General features: G+C 39.1%; 1 protein-coding gene across 2 annotated transcripts in view; it reads right to left on the minus strand.

Moving 5' to 3' along the window:
- The window catches only part of LOC124619985 (arylsulfatase B-like), a 136,179-nt gene that overhangs the window by 36,721 nt on the left and 75,537 nt on the right, over positions 1-23,921 (minus strand). For both annotated transcript variants that reach the window (XM_047146659.1, XM_047146651.1), the window contains 3 exons: positions 20,987-21,213; positions 4,685-4,940; positions 2,026-2,183 (listed from right to left, as the gene is read on the minus strand). In XM_047146659.1, coding sequence (XP_047002615.1) covers positions 2,026-2,183; positions 4,685-4,940; positions 20,987-21,211 — 639 coding nt within the window. In that variant the 5' untranslated portion in view covers positions 21,212-21,213. The remainder of the gene's footprint in view (positions 1-2,025; positions 2,184-4,684; positions 4,941-20,986; positions 21,214-23,921) is intronic.

The raw sequence follows: 23,921 nt of genomic DNA on the forward strand, positions 1-23,921 counted from the left end.
ATCCATGAAGCACTGCCATAAATTTTCAGCCTTCCACAGTTCAGGTACAAATATACTCTGCACCTTATTCTGAAATTTGATACATAGGAGCTTTCAAATGCTCCCACAAACAGAGGCCTATTAGTTTAGGTCAGGAGGTTATGAAAGCCAGGAAATTAATCCATCACTTCCTATCGATATGTCATGTAAGCTATTGTTTAGAGGATGTAGGCATTAATACTGCAATGAAGAGGAACTCCATTGTGTAAAAAGTGCATGTTTCATTACATTGGTAAGAGGGTTATCTTCTAGCTCCTGATACAACCTGTTTCTGCATGAGCAATCTATGGTGAAGACTTGAAGAAAACAAATTTTGACAGAAATTAAATTTTACTGTTCCCATGTTCATATACCATGTGATGAATGTATTCTATAAGGTTCATACAACTTGTTTTTTTTTATACACATTGTATACAAAAAAGCATTTACATTTTGGAAGTTAAATTAGATTTAAAAAGATTATATACTTGTTTTGTGAATTAGTTGACTTTCAATTGTGTCTTCGCTTTGCATTAATCTGGCACTTGTAAAGTAATTATGGGTGAAAATAATTATTTAGCGAACAAACTGAAACAGTTACAAGAAATTCAGGATGAAATTATCTATATGAGGATAAAACTCAGCTCCCCAAATAGTGCAAACAAGTCACCCACCCCTCCCCCATACATACACACAAACACATTAAAAGAACCTTTATCATCAATGGGACTTGATTATATAGCAGCATGTGGAGAGGATGAATGTCAATAAAGTGATATTGCGTGCAATGAAATGTATAATACACAATTTTTACAGCCTCTCTATGAAATACAATTTCTAAGTACTAGACCAATATCATCAACATAGTATTTCATTCTCTGACAATTAGATTTATGATCTGATCTCCTTAAACAATGTGTTTAGTTCTGCAGTTAGAAAACTCTTATGAGTTAAGACAAAATTGTTTTGGTACCTTTGACAGTGAAATACATGTACCAGTACAGTTGTTGCTAAGAGTATGGGGTACGAAACTCTCAGAGGTGGTGGTATGGACAAAAAAAAAAAAAAAAAAATGCATTTTAGAGCCCATCTTTACTTGTTTTGTTCTGGCCCACACCTCTGAAAGTCGCTTACCCTATAATGTTAGCAACAATAGTACCGATATATGTAGTCCACTGTCAGAGGTATCAGGGTCCTTACCTCAAATTGATACATTTACTTATCTCCAACATCACTGAAAGTCTGTAACATCATCATGAAATCATCTTTGGCATGTATCCGCAGGAAGGTAAGTTACGTAGCCTGCCACAGCACTGGCAAGCTACAGATGCAATGATGTCAGTAGGTGTTAAGGGCCAGCACCATATTCAAAACTGGCATAATCAAATCTCTGCTTGAAATTCAAGAACATTTCATTGAGTTATGCTGCCACAAAATAAACAGAGGACCCTAAATAATTGTAGCTGACAGCCAAACGACTCTTTTAATGTTCAAAGCTATCCTGGTTTAAAGGCCACAGTGCTTTACCAGGCATGGCACTGGTTCAAGGTGGTTGGTCTTTGCCTTCTTCTGACCTTTGGATCCATCTATCCAGTCAGTTATAGAATCCTAAAACGTTACGTGGTTCTCTGATAATAGTGAAACTTCTCATTTTTCGCATAAATATACCATTGCCCATTGGTGAAAGAAGCAAAAAGTGATATAAAAAATCCTAGGTCCAACTGAGGATAAAGTCTTGAAACTATGTACCTGCAGTCTGCCATTTACTTTCTGAGCCACCAAACCACATACAAATTTGTTTGGCTGTGAACATCCTTAAACCACAGCCTTAAAAAGTCTCTACTATGCTGTTTTAATATCTCATGCTATTTTGAATGTAATTTTGTAGACCATGTGCAACAAAATGAAAAAGGAAAGAAAGACTGTGTAATGTGCAACAAAAGAAAGTTGCACTCCCCAGCTCTTAAAGATAAAAACATACAAAAGCTAATTTAAATAGTCACTTACCCCTCTTAGTGGCCAGTTTGATGCTTTATTGTAGTGTATACCATGAGGTTGTCCACCATTATCAGATATGAACACAATCACTGTATTATTGAGCATATTGCATTGTTGCAGAGCTTTTATTACTTCACCAACAGACACATCAAGGTGCCAAAGCATTTCTGTCATGGATATAAGTTTCATTAATGTAAGATATGACATCTGATCTCATAAGTCAGTATAACTAATAATATCATATTATTAGAGCTGGACCAAAAGAAATCTATTTTAAAATTAAGGCAAAAAGTTTTTCAGATGGATGTGCTATCAGAGGTGCTGAGAATATGTTAATTAAGACATGAACAAGCATTATTGTATTCAAGAAAGGAGGCAGCTGTACTATGGACATAACAGGCATATCTTTTTACTTAATCCTGATCTCTTATTCAATTAGGAAAACAAAAGTGAATATGCTAAGTCAAAATAAATATAAACATTTTATTTTTATTTTGTTATACAAAGTAATGATCATTCACAATTATGATTCAACTACAAGAACTTTTTTTTTAGATTCTGGTAGCATGTACTTCATATGTCTCTCTAACTTTAACTTTCCCTTTCCTTTGATATTTCCTTACAACTTTTTCTTTCCTCTGCATCTATCTTATGTTTATGATCATTAAACTGCTTGTTGTGGCAACTCACAACACAACACCTTCATTATTGTTACTTTTCTACTGCCACTATGACAGCTTTTATAGTTCCACTGATCAATGCTTAACTGAAACTCTTATGCCTTTTCATATTTGTAGTCTGTATTTGTTTATCTTTTTGTTAATATTACAATAATAGTAATTCCAGGGTGAAAACAACATAAAAATATTGAGAACAGGCAACTACTCACGTATGAACAAAATTAAAATAACACTGAGGTGACCATACAAATATTAGAGAAGCATTATCTTTCCAACTGTGTAGGGAGATGGTGGATTACTGTAGCTCCATAGAATGCTGTTTGATGTAGCTTATTTCATGGGAGTATTAGATTAATGATATTGTGCAGAAACTGGCTGCTTATACCATAAGAATAGTAGCATTGACAGTAGATCTTGATAGCTTGTTTACTTCACTTATTTGCACTTTATTGTGCTACAAGAAATCATATTTTGTGAATACTATATGGTGCCATCTAATCAACTCAGTGAAGGCCTGTTGAATAAATTTTACAGATCTCTCTTGTGGAATTATAAACTCATTCAAAAGGAACTGCAACATTCACTCAGTCAATATGGAAAAAAAAAAACACTTGACAAGGAGGCAGAATGGCAGGCCAAAACTTATCTTCTGAAGGTGAAATTGTGAGTAGTGCCACAAATATTAATGTACAAAAGACTGTTTTAGCTTGTGGCTATTAATTCAATCCTCAGATGGCTGGTTAGGAAAGGTCAGAATGGAGGTGCACTCATCCTGGGGTCTGAGCAACCTGCCCCTCCTTCCTAAATCAATTGGAAGACTAAGTCTATGGTTCCAGCTACTAGTTTACATATATGCTTTGAGCATCAATTGCTCATGAGCATGTGGGACCAAAGTTACTCTGAAATACTACTTTACAGCAGAATGAGAGAAGCCTGGCAGAGAGTTTATAAGAGAATTCTCAAAGATCTATCTCAACTCAGAACATTGTACATGGGTTCACTTACTTTAACATCCATTTATCAATTGGTTTCACTTGTCTGTTTTTGATGTGGTTAAAGAGTGGTCCTTCTTCCCTGTCATCACTTGCCTCTTCCTTAGTTTCATTGGCTATTTACAAAAAGCTTTCCAGTACAAAAACTTCATGTTCATTGTCTACCATTGAATGTTGCTTTCTCTTTTCGAGAAACACTATTGAGAAAATTTAGAGAATCGGCCTTTGAATCTGACTGTTGAACAATTCTACTGCCACCAACATACATTGTGCATAAGGACCACAAAATTAAGATACGAGAAATTAGGGCTCATACTGAGGCATATAGACAGTTGTTTTTCCCTTGCTCTATTTGCGAGTGGCATATGAAAGGAAATGATAAGTAGTGGTACAGGGTACCCTATGACACCCACTGTACAGTGGCTTTTGGGGTATCTGTGTAGATGTAGAAAATTATAATTTCATATTTTTATCAAATTCTTAGAGTTTATATATTTATTGTTTTTTATGGCTGAAAATTTTTGTTCTCAGCATAATATTTAGCCACAGTGATAACTTGATAAGAAACATGAAACATATCACATCTATTTCTATACTAGCATTCGTCTTTTTTAATTTCAGATGCTTCTCTGGGCTGTAGCCTTCCCCCCTCCCCTACCCCTCTTGTACCACACCCACACATACACATTTTTTTTCTTTCTCTCCCTCTCTTTTTGTCATAGTGTGATATTACTGTAATTAACTGGAATGAGTACCTCATTAAAAGTCAGCAGCCAGCCTCTGAAGAAGAGAGAAAGTTGCACAAGTATTCCTTTTGTATGCTCTTACTTCACATATTCATGCAACATAGTCACATTCAATAAAGCTGTATTTAAACAACAATGGATAAAGTGAGTCATTCACATCTGCATATCTTGAAATGCATCAATCACAAAATGTTTCATAAAACTAAACTGTACAATGGTCATATATTTCATTGGCCAGACAACTTGGTACCTGCATATATTCTCCTTTCTCGGTCAGTAATATGAGAGAACCTTTCATCAGCAGCTGCTTGATCAGGAACTTCTAGTGGACTGTGTGGAGCTAAGTGGCCAATATAGAGAAGTAATGGACTTGAGGCATTGTGACGCTGAATAATGGACACTGCTTCTCTGGTAAACAATTCTGTGGCATATGTTCCTTTTGTGTCCCATGCTGCTGAAAGGCCACGATGCATATCTAGTCCATGTATTGGTTGATGGTTTGGTACCTAATACAATAACAGAACACATGGAATAAGTGGTATCATAATTATGTTGGATGTAAAAGCAGCAATGTGAGTAATTAATTGAGGAACAGGAAATTGAAATGCTTGCAGAAAGCACTGAAGTAAAAATCATTAAAGGAACTGAAAGCTGGCTAAAGTTGGAGATAAATTCAACTGAAGTTTTAACCAATGATCTAACAGTGTTTAGAAAGGATAGGTTAAAACCAGTTGGAGGTGGCATGTTTGTTATTGTCAGAAGTAATTTATTTTATAGTTAAATTGAAGTAGATATTTGCTGTAAATAAGTGTGGTTGGAGATTGTAATGTAACAATATGGGCCATCTCCAAACAAAATCTATGACACCTGAGTGATCCAGAATAACCAGTACTAATGTGTGATTGTACACACAAAGTTAATAAATGTAATGACTATATATTGTAATGGTGTTGTGAGATCATTTCTAGTTTATTTGTATATCTTCAACATAATTACGATTATTTGTATTTGAAATGTCATGAAACATAGTCTTTATCCAAAATAACAGTAAATGAATGTAAACAAATACTGAAACACACATTTATGAAAGTCATAGAGTAAAACCTATTTGTTGTTACCATCCAGTTTAATGAAAAGACTTAAGAAAATTCAGCAATAAAATCCATTCTGTAACTAGAGTTATTTAGTTTTTAAATTATGTATTATTGTAAAATTACATGTTCTGTGTTTTGGCCACATCAACAATATTCTTTCGAACTATTTATCAGAGATGCTGAGCCGCAATAGGCACAAAAAGATTCACACAATCATAGCTTTCGGCCATTAAGGCTAGTAGACACACATACACACACGCTCACATACACTCACGGAAGCGCAACTTGCACACACATCTGCAATCTCAGAAAGCTGAAACTACACTCCAGGAAAGATAAGAAGAAGGATGAACACTGAGTATAGCGCCGCAAAAGAAAGTAGTTACAAAGGAAAACAGCATAGGGTTAGGATCGAAGAAAAGCCATCAGGCAAAAATCAAACAATGGAAAATCCAGGATGGAATGTAACAATACGAGAGAAGGGAAGTTGCTATTCACCATATAGCAGAGATGCTGAGCTGCAATAGGCACAATAAAAAGATTCACACAATCATAGCTTTTGGCCATTAAGGCCTTTGTCAGCAGTAGACACACATAGACACACGCACATACACACTCATTCAAGCGCAACTTGCACACGCATCTGCAGTCTCAGAGAGTTGAAACTACAGCTGCTGCATGAGTTCCCAATCCTAACGAGGCCTCCAGGTGTGCCACAGCCAGTTTTGCATGATATGGTCCACCACATAAAAACTATGGACGGGCCACCTGTGTCTTGCTGGCTAAGATGATTGCCATTGCTAAAACAGAATTCGACACGATATTACGAGAAGGTATCATCCAACCCTCAAGTAGTACATGGTCATCTGCACTGCATTTAGTACCCAAAAACGGAAGGGCCTGTCGTCCTTGTGGCGATTACAGAGCGCTTAACTCATGGACCATGCCTGATCACTACCCAGTGGCACTACTGAAAGACTATAGCCACGCACTGCATGGAGCCACTGTATTCAGTGTTATAGACTGCGCAAAAGCATATACCTAGATTCCCGTGGCAATAGAGGACATTCCAAAGACTGCTATTATTACGCCATTTGGGTTGTATGAAAGAAAGTTTATTACCTTTGGCCTGCGTAATGCTGCTCAAACCTGGCAGAGGTTCATCGATTCTGTCATGCGTGGGTTGAACTTTAGTTTTGCCTATCTGGATGATGTGTTAGTGTATTCATCATCCAAGGAGCAACATTGTCAGCACCTGAGAGAAGTTTTTGAGCGTTTCGAGAAATATGGCGTGGTGTTAAACACAGCTAGATGTGTGTTTGGCCAACATCAAGTCGATTTCCTGGGTCATCGAATATCTTCATCAGGCTCATTAACACTCACTGAGAAGGTTGAAACCATATTGCAATTACCCAAGCCATCTAAAATAAAAGAGCTTCACAGATACTTAGGAATGCTCAATTTTTACTGCTGTCATTTACCACGCACTGCCAAACAACAGGTGCTGTTGAACTCAGCACTGGCTGGTCCCAAGGTTAAGAGCACTGCTCCTTTGCAGTGGACCGAGGAGATGAATGCGGCTTTTGAAGTAACCAAAAAAAGCCTAGCACAAGCAGCACTGCTTGCGCACCCCAAGCTTGAAGCTCCAGTGGCATTAGTGGTGGATGCCAGTCAGTTAGCCATTGGTGCAACCATCCAACAATTGGTGGATGATGCCTGGCAGCTGCTGGCTTATTTCTCGCACAAGCTGTCACCTGCACAACAAAGATGGAGCACATATGATCAGGAACTTTTAGCCATATATCAAGGAATCAAGTACTTTTGACCACAGGTTGAGGCACAAGAGTTTGTGATATACGCCGACCACAAGCCTTTAACATATGCCTTCAAGAAAAACAGCAACCAATTGGAATTTATTAGCCAGTTTAGTATGAACATCAACCATATATCAGGCATCATTAATGTGGCTGCAGACTGCCTTTCTAGAGTGGCCAGTGATTCACAGACTGTGGATATGATGGTGCTTGCCAGTGCGCAACAAGAAGGCTCCAAGCTACACACCATATTGCATGACAACACTGCAGCACTGAAGTTACAGCAAGTTGACATTCCTGGTGAGAACATGAAATTGTACTGTGAAGTGTCACATGGCAGATCATGCCCTTTTGTTCCTGTTGCATTTCGCAGACCTGTGTTACAAGAGTCCTTACATAATCTTTGCCACTCAGGAGTCCAGTTGACATTCAAGCTAGTGTCTCAAAAGTTCATGTGGCCAGGGATAGAAAGAGACAGCCGCAAATGGACAAGAACTTGCCAGCTTTGCAAAATCACTCGCCACATTCATCCCCCAATAAGAGAGTTCCTGGCCATGTCTTCACGATTTGCCCATGTTCATCTTGATGTGGTAGGACCACTTCCTCCACCAGATGGTCAGCGATACATATTCACAATGATTGACAGATATACGCGATGCCTAAAGTGGTACCTACAGACAACATCTCCACGAAAACACTTAGCCACCGCTTTCACATCAACCTAACAGGCAAGATTCGGCTGCCCGCTTCATATCACCACTGACAGAGGCCAACACTTCGAGTCAGATTTGTTCACACAGTTGGCGAAGTTCTGTGGCTACGTCCATCACAAAACGACCAGTTATCATCCGGCCAACAATGGCATGCTTGAACGTTGGCATCAAACGCTGAAGACTGTGCTAATGTGCCGTGGGACATCTTGGACATCTGCACTACCCATAGTCCTGCTGGGTCTACTAGCCACATACAAACCGGATATAGAGTCCTCGGCAGCTGAACTGGTTTATGGCAAGACTCTGTGTCTACCATGGGAGGTTGTTGACATAGGCCTACTGTCAGAAATGGACAACCAACCAGAATTCCTTCGCAAGTTATGGGAACATGTAAGCCAAATTAAACCTGCAGAGGCCTCCAGGCATCGTTGTCCAAAAACTTTAGTGCATAACAACGTCAAAAGCTGTTCACACATTATGTTACTTACAGACTGCATCAAGCCACCACTGCAGCCACTGTATACTGGACCCCATCACGTCCTGCGCAGAGACACACACATGATGGTCATCATAGTAAATGGCAAACAGGCCACCATGTCTATTAGCAGAGTGAAGCCAGCTTACATTTTCAAGGAAGCATCACCCACCTTATGGTCAAGAGCTCAACGCCGACAGACGCAACACCTTGACTTCCAGCACCACTGCCACAACAGGTTGATGCAGAACCTACATGGAGCACCCGCTCCGGACGACATGTCCAATTCACGGCCAGGTCAAGAGAAGATGCACCATGCTCCACTTTCACCAAGGGGGCTCCTGTAGCGACTGCTACTCACGTCGACTGCTGTGTCCGCACACAGTAGTTCCGTTCACACCATCTGTCGCGAATTCAGTGACTGCACGCCTACAAATGAATGGCGTAAACTACCAAGTTTGAATCCGCCACTTAGAGCACTAAATAATGTTGTTGCCTACTCCTTGGAGTTATAACTTTTGTTTTTATGTTTATTTTGTTCCTTGGTTACTGTTTTTGTTGTTTACAAGTTACCTATAGCAACTGTGCTTCTTTTTCTGTAGTACCAAGTAGTAAATCGTTCAAGTATGTTCTCAGTGCGTGTTTGAATATTTATTAAGTATAGGTAGCTCTGCACGACGGAAATATACCCATCAATATTCCGACCTAGACTTTTCATTATTAAAGTGGCCTTAAGGTGTAATCAGAATAGCAACTTTATGAACCTTACTCAGTGACTGCTTAACCAGAACTTTATACATTTCTTTCATGGTGCATTACTGTAACATTGTTCACAGTGCCCATTTAAACACTAACAGAGTAATATAAAGCTATTAAATACTCATAAACAACTTAAAAGACAGGAATGACAGGTAATACATATAAACACTGGCAATGAAGTTATTCTGTTTATTATTTATATATTTTCAGTGTTGGCTGTTGTATAAGACCACAAGAGCACGTGAACACCCTGACTTTTGACATCTTGCGTATTTATTGGTTATTTTTCTTTGAACACTGTTAAATGTAATGTAGATGCAGTAATATAAAGTACATGTTCTAAATCTACTTCACTGTGCTACATTGCTTCTCCTGTGACTTCATGAATCTTGGCATAGGATTGCGAGCAAAACTTCAGTTGTGCTCATTTTAAGGAGCTTCTGTGCATGTGGAACTGGCGTAGCATAACTGTCTTATGGGGCAAATACATACTGATTTGATAAACAATATACATGTTTCATGTCATGCAGAGCTATCCCTTCTCACTCAATAACAAGTTTACCTCAGTGCCACCAGGTGCTAGCACACTGCAGCAGACTTTTATCCCCATTCGCTTGGCATAAATAGTGCTAGAAGGTAGCATGCTCCTCAGATACGTCAATTCACTCACTATATGGTAAAATTAGATTGAATTGCAGTATATGTTATACTGACAGAAAACCTATTTTGTGAGATTCTGAAAGATTTACAGCAGTACACTACGTTTTGGATTTTATCATATGGTACTCCATTTGAGACACTGAGAACCACAAAACACATCATCATCAATTATTGCAAGACTGTGCCATTTAGTCATGCTTCTGACAACTGTTGATCTTGTGGTGGGTCAGAGTTATCTGTGCTGCAGGCCCACATTGTGTATATGAACATTCACGAAAAGCTGTCTCACAGGTTTCCCTGATATTCACTTAAATGAGGGATTGACAGTGGTGTGCTTTTGACCCTTATGGTTCTCAGTGCCTCATTTATATTTCAGTCAATTGCCTGTGTTGGTAGATAGTTCTACTTGAATTTAATCATTTCCACAAATGGTGGTTTGTGTTTGGAGTTGGTTGTTTACTATGCATGAATTAGCTTCCGTGTGCAGTGTCAACATGAATGCTGTTGAATCTGTATTAGGCACTAACGGAAAAGAAAATTACCAGGAAAAGTTAGCCACAAAGAAGCTAGGGCATTCCAGACCAGGTCTGTTGATGGAGAAAGTGACAAAATCAAATAAGCATGACTACAAACGAACATTTAACAAAAAATTGTATGATAAGTGTAAGTTGTTGTGTGGGTGCAATAAAAGAATGTCTGATTTTCAGCCTGGAAGTTTATTTGTTAACTACTACATGTGTTGGGGATCTTGCACATTTGTCCAAAAAAATATAAAAAAACCCAAAAATTCCCACTTACACAAAAATGACAAATGGAGAGTTATAAAAGTTTAAATGTTATTTTGTTCTATCCCTAAACTGTACTTAATTATGTACCAAACAACAAAGTTCTACAAAAACAATCCTTTCGTTTTTTGGACAAGTTATGCATATTATTATTATCTTTCCTTTCTCAAACGTTATGTCTGGTTAAAAATTGAAAGTGACATGGACCTTGATCGAGCGTGACTTCCTTTTAACTGTACGGTATATTTTACATTGCATTTAGGAACTTTCGGGTTATTGAACACGTATCAATAATTACAGATTTCTGTAGTTGTATATATATGTTTGGATGTAGCTGTATTGTGTTGATGTATGGTGGATATTGTGTGGTATAACTCGTGTAGTTGATAGTACAATTGGTATAATGTCAACTTTATCCTGAAGCCACATGTCCTTGACTTGCTCAGCCAGTTGGATGTATTTTTCAATTTTTTCTCCTGTTTTCTTCTGTATATTTGCTGTATTGGGTATGGATATTTCGATTAGTTGTGTTAATTTCTTCTTTTTCTTGGTAACTTTGATGTCAGGTTTGATATGTGGTGTTGTTTTATCTGTTATAATGGTTCTGTTCCAGTATAATTTGTATTCATCGTTCTCCAGTACATTTTGTGGTGCATACTTGTATGTGGGAACATGTTGTTTTATTAGTTTATGTTGTATGGCAAGTTGTAGATGTATTATTTTTGCTACATTGTCATGTCTTCTAGTGTATTCTGTATTTGCTCGTATTGTACATCCGCTTGTGATGTGATCTACTGTTTCTATTTATTGTTTGCAAAGTATGCATTTATCTGTTGTGGTATTGGGATCTTTAGTAATATACTTGCTGTAAGATCTGGTATTTATTGTTTGATCCCGTATTGCAATCATGAATCCTTCCGTCTCACTATATATATTGCCTTTTCTTAGCCATGTGTTGGATGCGTCTTGATTGATGTGTGGCTGTGTTAGATGATAAGGGTGCTTGCCATGTAGTGTTTTCTTTTTCCAATTTACTTTCTTCGTATCTGTTGCTGTTATGTGATCTAAAGGGTTGTAGAAGTGGTTATGAAATTGCAATGGTGTAGCCAATGTATTTATATGAGTGATTGCCTTGTGTATTTTGCTAGTTTCTGCTCGTTCTATAAAGTATTTTCTTAAATTGTCTACCTGTCCATAATGTAGGTTTTTTATGTCGATAAATCCCCTTCCTCCTTACTTTCTGCTTAATGTGAATCTTTCTGTTGCTGAATGTATGTGATGTACCTTATATTTGTGGCATTGTGATCGTGTATTGAGTGCTTCTAGGTCTGTGTTACTCCATTTCACTTCTCCAAATGAGTAGGTCAATATTGGTATAGCATAGGTATTTATAGCTTTTGTCTTGTTTCTTGCTGTCAATTCTGTTTTCAGTATTTTTGTTAGTCTTTGTCTATATTTTTCTTTTAGTTCTTCTTTAATAGTTGTATTATCTATTCCTATTTTTTGTCTGCATCCTAGATATTTATAGGCATCTGTTTTTTTCATCGCTTCTATGCAGTCACTGTGGTTATCAAATGTGTAATCTTCTTGTTTAGTGTGTTTTCCCTTGACTATGCTATTTTTCTTACATTTGTCTGTTCCAAAAGCCATATTTATATCACTGCTGAATACTTCTGTTATCTTTAGTAATTGGTTGAGTTGTTGATTTGTTGCTGCCAGTAGTTTTAGGTCATCCATGTATAGCAAATGTGTGATTTTGTGTTGGTATCTTCCAGTAATATTATATCCGTAATTTGTATTATTTAGCATGTTGGATAGTGAGTTCAGAGCAAAGCAGAACCAGAAAGGACTTAATGAGTCTCCTTGGTATATTCCATGCTTAATCTGTATTGGCTGTGATGTGATATTATTTGAATTTGTTTGGATATTAAGTGTGGTTTTCCAATTTTTCATAACTATGTTTAGGAACTGTATCAATTTAGGATCTACTTTGTATATTTCCAATATTTGTAGTAACCATGAGTGGGGTACACTATCAAAAGCTTTCTGGTAATCAATGTATGCGTAGTGTAGCGACCTTTGTTTAGTTTTAGCTTGATATGTCACCTCTGCATCTATTATCAGTTACTCTTTACATCCTCGTGCTCCTTTGCAGCAGCCTTTTTGTTCTTCATTTATAATTTTGTTCTGTGTTCTATGTGTCATTAATTTCTGTGTAATGACTGAAGTTAATATTTTGTATATTGAAACTTCCTGGCAGATTAAAACTGTGTGCCGGACCGAGACTCGAACTCGGGACCTTTGCCTTTCGCGGTAGAGTGAAAATTTCATTCTAGACACATCACCCACGCTGTGGCTAAGCCATGTCTCCGCAATATCCTTTCTTTCAGGAGTACTAGTTCTGCAAGGATCGCAGGAGAGCTTCTGTAAAGTTTGGAAGGTAGGAGACGAGGTACTGGCAGAAGTAAAGCTATGAGGACGGGTCGTGAGTCGTGCTTGGTTAGCTCAGTCGGTAGAGCACTTGCCCGCGAAAGGCAAAGGTCCCGAGTTCGAGTCTTGGTCCGGCACACAGTTTTAATCTGCCAGGAAATTTCTTATCAGCGCACACTCCGCTGTAGAGTGAAAATTTCATTCTACTTTGTATATTGTTGGTAGGCATGTTAAGGGGCGATATTTTGCTGGGTTTGCTGTGTCTGCTTGATCTTTAGGTTTCAGGTAAGTTATTCCTTGTGTAAGTGTATCGGGAACTGTGTATGGGTCTGCAATGTAGCTGTTAAATAATCTAGTTAGATGTGAATGTGTTGAGGTGAACTTCTTTAGCCAGAAATTTGCTGTTTTATCTTTTCCAGAGGCTTTCCAATTGTGTGTAGAATTAATTGCTCAGGTGACTTCATGTTGCAAAATTATCACTTCAGGCATTTGTGATATCATGTTGTATATGTCTGTTTCTGCTTGTATCCACCGTGCATGTCTGTTATGTTGTACCGGGTTTGACCATATGTTGCTCCAGAAGTGTTCCATGTCTGTTATGTTTGGTGGATTGTCTATCTTAATGTGTGTGTTATCTATTGTCTGGTAAAATCTCTTTTCGTTTGGCCAATGCTTGTAAATTTTGCTTCTTTTCATCTAATTGCTATATCGCTTCTTGTTGTGAGATTTTACCTAACTTTTTTTGTTTTTTGTCTGATATTTCATTTCTTATAAATTGTATTAACTGTCCAATGTCTTTTCTCAGTTTTTCTAATCTGATCCGTAGCCTGTGTTGCCATGCTGGTTTTGTGGGTTTCTTCTGTGTGTTGGTTGGTTCTGATCTCTGCGTAGTGTGTATATTTAGTGTAGTGAGTGCTCCTATATAAACCAGTAGTTGTAACTCTTCCATAGTCGTATTTTCATTTATTTTGTTGTGTATGATTGTGTTGATAGTTGTTATTGTTGTTTCGACTTGTGGATTATTTGGTGGCCTATTCAAGAATGGTCTAATGTCTGTATTTGTGTCTTTTTATTCTATATATGTCAGCTGAAATTTTTCTTCTATATCTAACATGTGTGCCACTTCGTGTTCTATTTGTGCTTGTTCTGGTGGCTGTCTTAAGATTTTGTTTTCCTCTGATTGTTTAACTGATGCGTGTTGTTCTTTGTTTGTTTACTCTGGGATGTTTGAGTCCATTACTGTATTTTCTTCTTCTGATTGCACATTTTTTTGCTCCAGTATTTGTTGTTTGATGTTTTCTAATTCTGACTGGGGTATCCTGTTATTTTTCATTATTACACGGATCTGATCAGCTAGTCGTTGTTCTGTTAAAAATTTTAATTCTGGCTATCTGGTAATAAATATTGTGTATTGCTATTATTATTACTCTTATTATTATTACAGTTATTTTTATGATTGGTAGTGGCTGTATTTGTATAAATATGTTGATAAGCATAATTTTTATACAACAGATGCTACTAATTTCACACCCTCACCTTGTATCTGAAGCTAAAAATTTGTGAACACCCAAAATGTACACTCATGAGAGACCACTTTTTGTTTTATATATTCGTAATTAATATTAAGTTCTGTTTTCATATGTGCAGTTTTCTCCTTGTGTTCCAGCAAAACTTTTAATGATTTTCTATAAATTCAAATTTTATCTTTGAAACACTTTAATACCAACTACAAAATATTGATAATAAAAGCATACATTTGGATATACAAAAATTATGATTACTCAACAGTAACACTGGGTTCTTGAAAAGTTTACATTCTAGAATCTAAATGACTGTGCAACAATAATATTGAATAATAATATTTACTGAACTATAATTTTTTTTTAAAAAGATGATGTTCTTTACACAGCAGAAAAAGGTGTCTCCCAAATGAGGTAGATCAATCCTAAAACAAATGACAGTTAGTGGTATTAGATTTTTATGTTCACATGGTTTTCATGTGTCTTCAGTTATGAATATTCCCTTGAAGAAAATATTTTAACAAAAAATATTTATACTATTAGTTTCAGCTACATGTAAATTATATCCTGGACAATAATATTTAAAAAGTTACAGCTTAATAAAGAATTTTGATATTTTATGAATGTACGGTATATGCATTGTAACAATTCACTACAAATGGAACTATGATCGAAATTAAAATCCAACCAAAGAAATATAAACCAAAGAGTAACCAAAGAAATGCTCTACCCCAAGGGAGTGTTTTACCACCAGTGCTCTTCAACATTTACACAAATGATCAGCCAACATCTAAGCCATGCAGAAATTTCATACATATTGACAACCTTGCTTTGACAGTACTGACAGAAAATTTTGAAGAAGAGAAAAAGTGTTGACAAGAGCTCTGGGAACATTTTCTGATTACTGTCACAAGAACCACCTGAAGCCAGACTGACACAGAACACAGGTCTGTACTTTCCACTTACAAAACAGATAGGCAGGAAGAAAACTGAAAATGATTTGAGAAGGCTTTGAGCTTGGGCATTGCTATACAAGCAGATGTCTAGGAGTTATCTTAGACAGTTCACTCACTTACGGGCAGCACTGCCATTATACCAGACATAAGGTGTCTGCCTGAACAATGTCACCTAGAAACTTGTTGGTAGCAATCAGGTTGCCCAACCTGAGGCAGTTACTTCTGCTATGGCATCTTTTTCTCGGCTGATGATACTGTTAGGCGTCGTACAACTGTGCCCACACAAAATAAGTAGACACAAACCTTCATGAAACTGCAGGGCTAATTACTGGATAAATTGTACTACATGGCAAGCATTGCTCCTCTTGACATATGCCTGACTGTACCCACAAATGTCAAAAAGAAGAAAATTGGGAAAAATTAATAACACCCACTGCATGGACATATGCTACCAAGAGCTTTTCACAGTCAGCATCTGCCCTTACCAGGATTCTGGACTGCACAGAGATCACTGAATAGGTTGCAAATGAGCGTTGGAAAATCAAAGGACACCATAACGAAATAGGGCACTTCTCCACATTCACTGTACAGCCAATAAAACACCTACATCATGTTTATGTTGGCTTGACATCTGCAGCAATGAGGAGGTGTTTAAAGGCATCTTCACTGAGGATATAACCTAAGTGGCTGCTGACTGAAAGACAATGCATTTGGAAAAAATAGACTTTCTATTTGCTAATGATTCTTTGTTTCCAAGAGCTCTAGTGTGTTATTGCAACAATGTACGCTTTATGCGAGTTCCTGAACTAACTGCTCAAAATAATTTTCATAGAATGCATTTAGTACAATTTCAGATATTGTTTTATGCCTAACACTGACCATGAACATGTATTTTTGCCAACATACTGAGGGTAAATTGAAGTCATCTCCAACTATAATTGTATGAGTTGGGTACCTGTTCAAAATGTGACTCAAATTTTCTTTGAACCCTTCAGCGATATTTCATCTAAGTGGGGGAATCATTAAAAGGAACCAGTATTAATTTATTCCAGTTGTCAAATATAACAACTTTAACAGGTCACAAAAATTATACTCAGCTTCGATGTTGAAGGTCTGTGAGTATCTGTTTGCTGTTGCTCTTCTCCACCTGCAACAAAGTCTTGGATTTGCCACGTTGTCAGGCAACCTTTGTCATAGTTAATCAAGTTCTACTGAATGATAGAACTAAAATATGTAAATCTATTGTATAACACCTTTATTGCTTCATAAGGTTACTAATCCTCACAAAATATGTAATAGAACTGTCAAGGTTTGTATAGATTCAACAGTCAGAACATAGATGTTTACATTGTTTAACACAGCAATCTTGATGATTTCAATTAAAAGTTGTACAGTTTTAGAGAGAATTTAGACCAATAAATAGCATTCCTCATCTGCAACCTGTATAACCTTGATGCTGTATGTTCTGGCATCACGATGGTACCCAGTGGTTGTAAGTCCAGTAACATTGACTATTACATGGGAATTCGCTACATCCAGTAGGAGCAGATAGTGAGCTAATAAATTGGCACCGATTTTTGCTTCGGCCATGTCTGCTACAGTAAAGTGCCATGTGAACTGATGGCGGAGTCGCAAATTCAATTCTTCACACCGCGTGCCATACGCTGAAATTGCTGAATTATTTGTGGCAGACAAGCTAAATGCAGTGGGTGGCCTGCAACAGTGCAGTGACACTCTGGGCAGGATACTAAGGTCAGACCCTGTGTCTATTAAATACTTCCGGCCTGTTACCCTGTCAGTAATGAATAGGCACTGGGATGTAGTTAAGCAGTTGGTGGCACCTACGTCCGACCGCCGTTTGCACTTGGGTAGGCATGGTGGCTAGTGCACTTTTTAGCCTGCTCACCAAATCTTCTGTGGTACCTACAAGTGGTCGGACCAGCATCTGGTACAGAGTGAGTCGAGGAATGGCTCCTAGACTGTTTGCAGCTATGTCCTCTGTAGCGAGTAGGACCTCCTTGTGACAACAGTGTGCCAATCTGTCGCTCAATGCATCGACTTTGGCAGACAGAGCACTATAATCTCCACATGGAATGAGAAGGGCCATGGACGCGACACTACCAGACATTGTCACAGTAGTAACCTATTGGTCCGGAGCGATGGCAACTTGAATGCAGTTGGCCAGTTCCACAACAGCATCCAGGGACATCTCTGTCTGCAATGCGATGATCGCCTTTACCTGTGGTGGCAGACGGCTACTCCATAGCATACGTGCAAGGTTGTGGGGCACTGTTCAGATGTCCACCTTCCGCAAAGGTGACACAGGTACTGAGATTGTTTTCTTTCACCTATATCTTCCCTGACTCAGCACTTGTCTGATACAGTATTCCTGCAATGCTGCATCTCTAAGAATAAGCTCAGTCTTTAATCTTTCATACGCACTCTCCGTCGATGGTGCCATGATTATATCTTGAACTTTGGAAGCGTAGTGTTGCTCGTGCTGATTCACTATGAATGCAAACTTAGTCGCATCAGCTGTAATTCCGGCACAGTAAAAGCCGGTCTCGACCTGAGCAAAACATAGAACTGGATTGTGTGTCCAAAGTGGTGGGAGGCTAACAGCCAGTCTCGATACTGCAGGTGATTCCATTTTGTAATCAATTTTGTCGCAGGACCGGTTTACTCAGAGCGGATAATGTCGGGGTCACCACTGACAGGTATATTTTCATAGTGGAGAGCTACCCGTACTTAATACATATTAAAACACACACTGAGAATATACTTGAATGGTTTATTGCTTGGTATTACAGAAAAAGAAGCACAGTTGCTATAGGTAGCTTGTAAACAACAAAAACAGTAACCAAGGAACAGAATAAACATAAAAGCAAAAGTTGTAACTCCAAGAAGTAGCCAACAACATTATTCAGCACCCCAAGTGGTGGATTGAAACTTGGTGGTTTATGCCATTCATTTGTTGCCGTGCAGTCATTGAATTTGCGACACAACTGTATCTATAGATGGCTTGAACCGAAGTAATGTGTGCGGACACAGCAGTCGACGTGAGTAGCGGGCCCTACAATATTATGAAAAGGATAACTGTTACTCACCATAAAGTTGACACGTTGAGATGCAGAGAGGTACAACAAAAAGACTGTTACACATTTAGCTTTTGGCCAAAGTCTACTTTAGAAAAGAAAACATGCACACATTCTCACAAGGAAGCACACCTCACACACACATGAACACTATCTCCAGCCAGAAGGCAACATTTACATGGAATGAAAGCAGCAGTCTGGACTGGGGGGGGGGGGGGGGAGGATGGAGAGGGATAGTAGGATACAGATGATGAGGGGAGAGAAAAGTGCTGTCTGGTGGAACATGTAGGGAGTAGATGGTAGCACAACAAAGTTGCAGGCACAATGCAAGGAGGTTGGGGGCTGAAAGGGGGGGGGGGGGGGGGGTGGAAGGAGGAACAATATAGAGCAGAAAAGGAGAGGAGCAGAGAAGGGGAAAAGACTGGTTAGTGTAGTGGCAGAGAAAGGCAAACAATGTGTGTGTGGGGATGTGAATTGGAAGGATGTGATAGGACAGTGGAAGCAGAAACTGTGGTGGAGAGTGTGAGGAAAGGAGGTTATCATAGGCTGAGACCAGACTACTTTTGGGACTGGAAAATATGTTGTAATGAATAACTCTCATCTTTGCAGTTCTTAAAAACTGATGGTGGAGGGGAGGATCCAGATGGTCAGGACTGTGAAGCAGTCATTGAAATCAAGCACATCATCTTCAGCTGCATGTTGTGCCACAGGGTGGTCCACTTCGCTTTTGCCCACAGTTTGGTGGTGGCCATTCATCCTGGTGGACAGTTGGTTGGTAGTGATAGCAATATAAAACACTCTGCAATGACTGCAGCAGAGTAAGTATACAATGTGAATGCACCCCCAATGCTCCCACGACCCCAAAGAACCAGCTACAAAGGAGTACCCCCTTTTAGACCAGAAGAAACCAACTACATTCTTCGTCAGAGCTTTGATTATCTATCAATATGCCTTGAAATAAGGAACATCCTTATCAAGATCCTCCCCATCTCTCCTAAAGTGGTGTTCCATCATCCACACAACCTTCATAACATTATAGTCCATTCCTATGCCACTTCTAACTCCAAGCCCTTGCCACAGGAATCATAACTCCATGGAAGACTTGCCCAATCCATCCACCCAGCACTTCCTATTCCTTTCCTGTCACAGGCCTATCCTATCCTATCAGAGGTCGGGCCACCTGTCAAAGCAGCCATGTCATATTCCAGCTATGCTGAAATTGTTGCACAGATTTTTATATTTATATGACCACCAACCAGCTGTCCGCCAGGATGAATGTCTACTACCAAAACATGGGCAGGACCATAATGGACCACCCTGTGGCACAATATGCAGCTGAACATAACATGCTTGATTTAAATGGCTGCTTCACAAACCAGGCCATCTGGACCCTCCCCTCCACCACCAGTTTTTCTGAACTGTGTAGATGAGAGTCACCCTTACAACACATTCTCCACTTCCAAAATTATCCCGGCCTCAACCTACAGTGATCTATTGTCCCCAAACCTTCCACGAAACAGTTTCTGCCCTCTCTGTCATATCACCTACTCCTGATTCACATACCCTCACTCTCATTGAGCACAGCTTTGTGCAAATGTACCCACAGACCTTTTCTGCTTCTCTGTTTTTCTTCTCCACCCCCCCCCCCCACCCCCCTCCTCCCAATCCCACTGCCTCTCAATGCTGCACCTGGCAGTGTGGATCTGCCACCACCATCTAGTCCCTGTGCGCTCCACTAGACAACACTCTTCTCTCCTCCTACCCGTACCCTGCTATCCCTCCCCTTTTCCTGCCCTACTCCAGATTGCTGCTTTTGTTCAATGTAATTGTTGCCTTATGGCCAGAGCAACCAGAGGTAGCAGTCATGTGTGCATGAGGTGTGCACCTTGCTTGTGTGGATGCATGTGTGTTGTCTTTTCTGAAGAAGGCTTTTGCCAAAAGCTAAATGTTTAGCAGCCTTTTTGTTGTGCCTGCCTGGAAGTCACCATGTCATCTTTACAGTGAGTATCGGCCTTTGTTTCTCATTATTTTGTTCACAGAGCCACTTACATATTTAATATATACTTTTGACATCTTTGTACATTGTACATGGTCGGTTATGCCTTAAATTGCTGAACTCCCAGTGTAAAACTGATATGGTCATGTTTCAGCAGTGAAAAATACGTTATGATTTTACCAAATGACATTTACAGAGAAAAATTTGCTATAGATTGAAAAAGTTATCTGTCTTAATAAGTAATTGATTTTGTACCTCTTGTTCTATGGAATGGTTATGATACCCAATGTATCCATACCAGTAACCAAAATGTGAGTCAAATCCTCGGTATGTGGGAGTGAAATTTGATTTATGGCTGCCAATATGCCACTTCCCAATGGCATGTGTTGCGTAACCAATTCTTTTGAAATGCTCAGGAAGAAGTTGTACAGATAGTGGTACACCACGTGATTCACCTGCTCGTAGTGGATAACCTTGCATTCCTAAAAATGAAGAAAAGTTGCAATGTGCTCTTATTAGTAAGTAAATGAGTTACACAGCCATTATTAAGAATGCAGCTTTTACATGCCAGAACTGTCATGAATTCCCTTGATATACTTTAAAATGTAGGATGACTAACTTCTTACATTAATTATTAATAATAAATTTATAGTTCTTAAAAGCTTCAAAATTAAAATTGTGTCAACACACTATTTTTAAATTATTTAATGATATATTTATATAATAGAGGGAAACATTCCACGTGGGAAAAATATATCTAAAAACAAAGATGATGTAACTTACCAGACGAAAGCGTTGGTATGTTGATAGAGACACTAACAACCACAAACACACACACAAAATTCAAGCTTTCGCAACCCACGGTTGCTTCAACAGGAAAGAGGGAAGGAGAGGGAAAGATGAAAGGATGTGGGTTTTAAGGGAGAGTGAAGGAGTCATTCCAATCCCAGGAGCGGAAAGAGTTACCTTAGGAGGAGAAAGGGACAGGTATACACTCGCGCGCGCACACACACATATCCATTCGCACATATACAGACACAAGCAGACATATGTAAAGGCAAGGGACCAAACTCTTTGCCTTTAAATATGTCTGCTTGTGTCTGTATATGTGCAGATGGATATGTGTGTGTGTGTGTGTGTGTGTGTGTGTGTGTGTGTGTGTGTGTGTGTGTGTGTGTGTGTGTGTGTGTGTGCGCGCGCGAGTGTATACCTGTCCCTTTCTCCTCCTAAGGTAACTCTTTCCGCTCCTGGGATTGGAATGACTCCTTACACTCTCCCTTAAAACCCACATCCTTTCATCTTTCCCTCTCCTTCCCTCTTTCCTGATGAAGCAACCGTGGGTTGCAAAAGCTTGAATTTTGTGTGTGTGTTTGTGGTTGTTAGTGTCTCTATCAACATACAGTGCTTTCGTCTGGTACGTTGCATCATCTTTATTTAATTACAGCTGATAAATGAAAATAAACATCAAAGAGAGAGGGCCATGGCCTTCTCTCTCTCTCTCTCTCTCTCTCTCTCTCTCTCTCTCTCTCTCTCCCACTAGTTCTATTTTTTATTTATTTATTCTTTGCCCATGGATCTAGTTGTGTGAATTGTACAATTTTATGCATACGATGAATGTACATTAAATAAAACAGTACATTTCCAGGCAAATATGAGATAATTACTTACTTTCTGTTACAACATAACAGCTAATATTTAATATTCACACATACAGTATATATCGGATGGTTATAATTAGACTTTCCCTATTTAACATGTTGTAACATGGATACTAATTACTGTACGAGTACCGAACTTGGTAGAATTAATGTCCAGAGTATGGGGTGCATACTTTCCATGCATCACAGCACCACTGTCCAGTCCCAACTATGGCCACCAGGTTCCATGATCAGTCATCACGATTCACAGCCTCGCACACCTGTCCAGTCACAGTGCACTTGTTGACTTGTCAACTTGAGCTTGGACAAAAGGAGCAGGGGCATTACTGGTGACGCTCTATTATCAAAACAACAGTAATTCTGAGCTGCACTTCAAGAATATCACTGGCTGAAAGGATTACGGAAGGGTCTTCTCTCTCCACCTGCTATGTGGAGCATGATGAAGTTTGAATCAACTGGAAACTGGGCAATGCTCCAGGAACAGGCTGACAACTGGTTGCACCACAGGTGGTTGATGAAATCATTCTTGCTATGGCAGACAATGCTGCAAGCAATTCCTGATCGTCAGGCAGTGCCGCGTGCTGTGTCATGCTAGTTGAACATCCCATGGTCCACTGTATGGAAGGATTTTCGAACTATTCTCAAATGGTATCCATACAAGATCCATATCATACAGCAGCTTGCACCACATGATGTACGACATCATGCTGACTTTGCCTCCACTTTCTCGCAAGGATTGAAGTTGACGAGGGCTGTCCCTGGCCCATCCTATGGACAGACAAAGCTCATTTTTCTCTGACAGGTGAGGTGAAGACACAGAATTGACAAGTGTGGGGATCTTCACCTCCAGTCACTGTACATGGTGAATGTGTCACCAGAAGGAGTGGCTTCATGGCTACATTCATCATTGGCCCATTCTTTTTTTTAACAGGTTGGTGCCCAAGGACCAAAGATGTGCAGTGTGACTGGTTACTGCGATATGCTTTGCCAGCATGTCATACCTGCCCTACAAGAGAGAGAGAGAGAGAGAGAGAGAGAGAGAGAGAGAGAGACACTGAACTCAGCAGTTTTCATGCAAGATGGGCCCCCATTGCACATCGCTTATGAAGTTCAACTGCTTAACCGAAACACATTAGGAAATCATCGAATTATCAGCCAATCGTTTCCTTGGCCAGCACAATCGCCTTATCTCGCACCCTTTGATATCTGATTTTGGGGCTACCTGAAGGACAGGGTTTACCAGCGCAGCATATCAAGAGAGGTAGCCAACATACTTATAGCCATGCTTTGTTCTGCTGTGCTGACTCTTCTCAACACTGATGGACACCATATTCAGCCCCTTTTGTAGCAGTAATGGTACTGGTATGTAATGGTATGATGTACTATAGTAGCACACTAAAAGTGTTTCAATTAAATTGATTCTGCATTATTTCTCTTCCCCATGTCCTTGACATTAATGCTGCCAAGTTTGGTCCTCGTACGGTAATTACATTTTTTGTCAGTTTATTGCTACCTGACAAGAGAATAAACAA

This window comes from Schistocerca americana, chromosome 1 (assembly GCF_021461395.2).
Source record: "Schistocerca americana isolate TAMUIC-IGC-003095 chromosome 1, iqSchAmer2.1, whole genome shotgun sequence".
Lineage (NCBI taxonomy): Eukaryota > Metazoa > Arthropoda > Insecta > Orthoptera > Acrididae > Schistocerca > Schistocerca americana.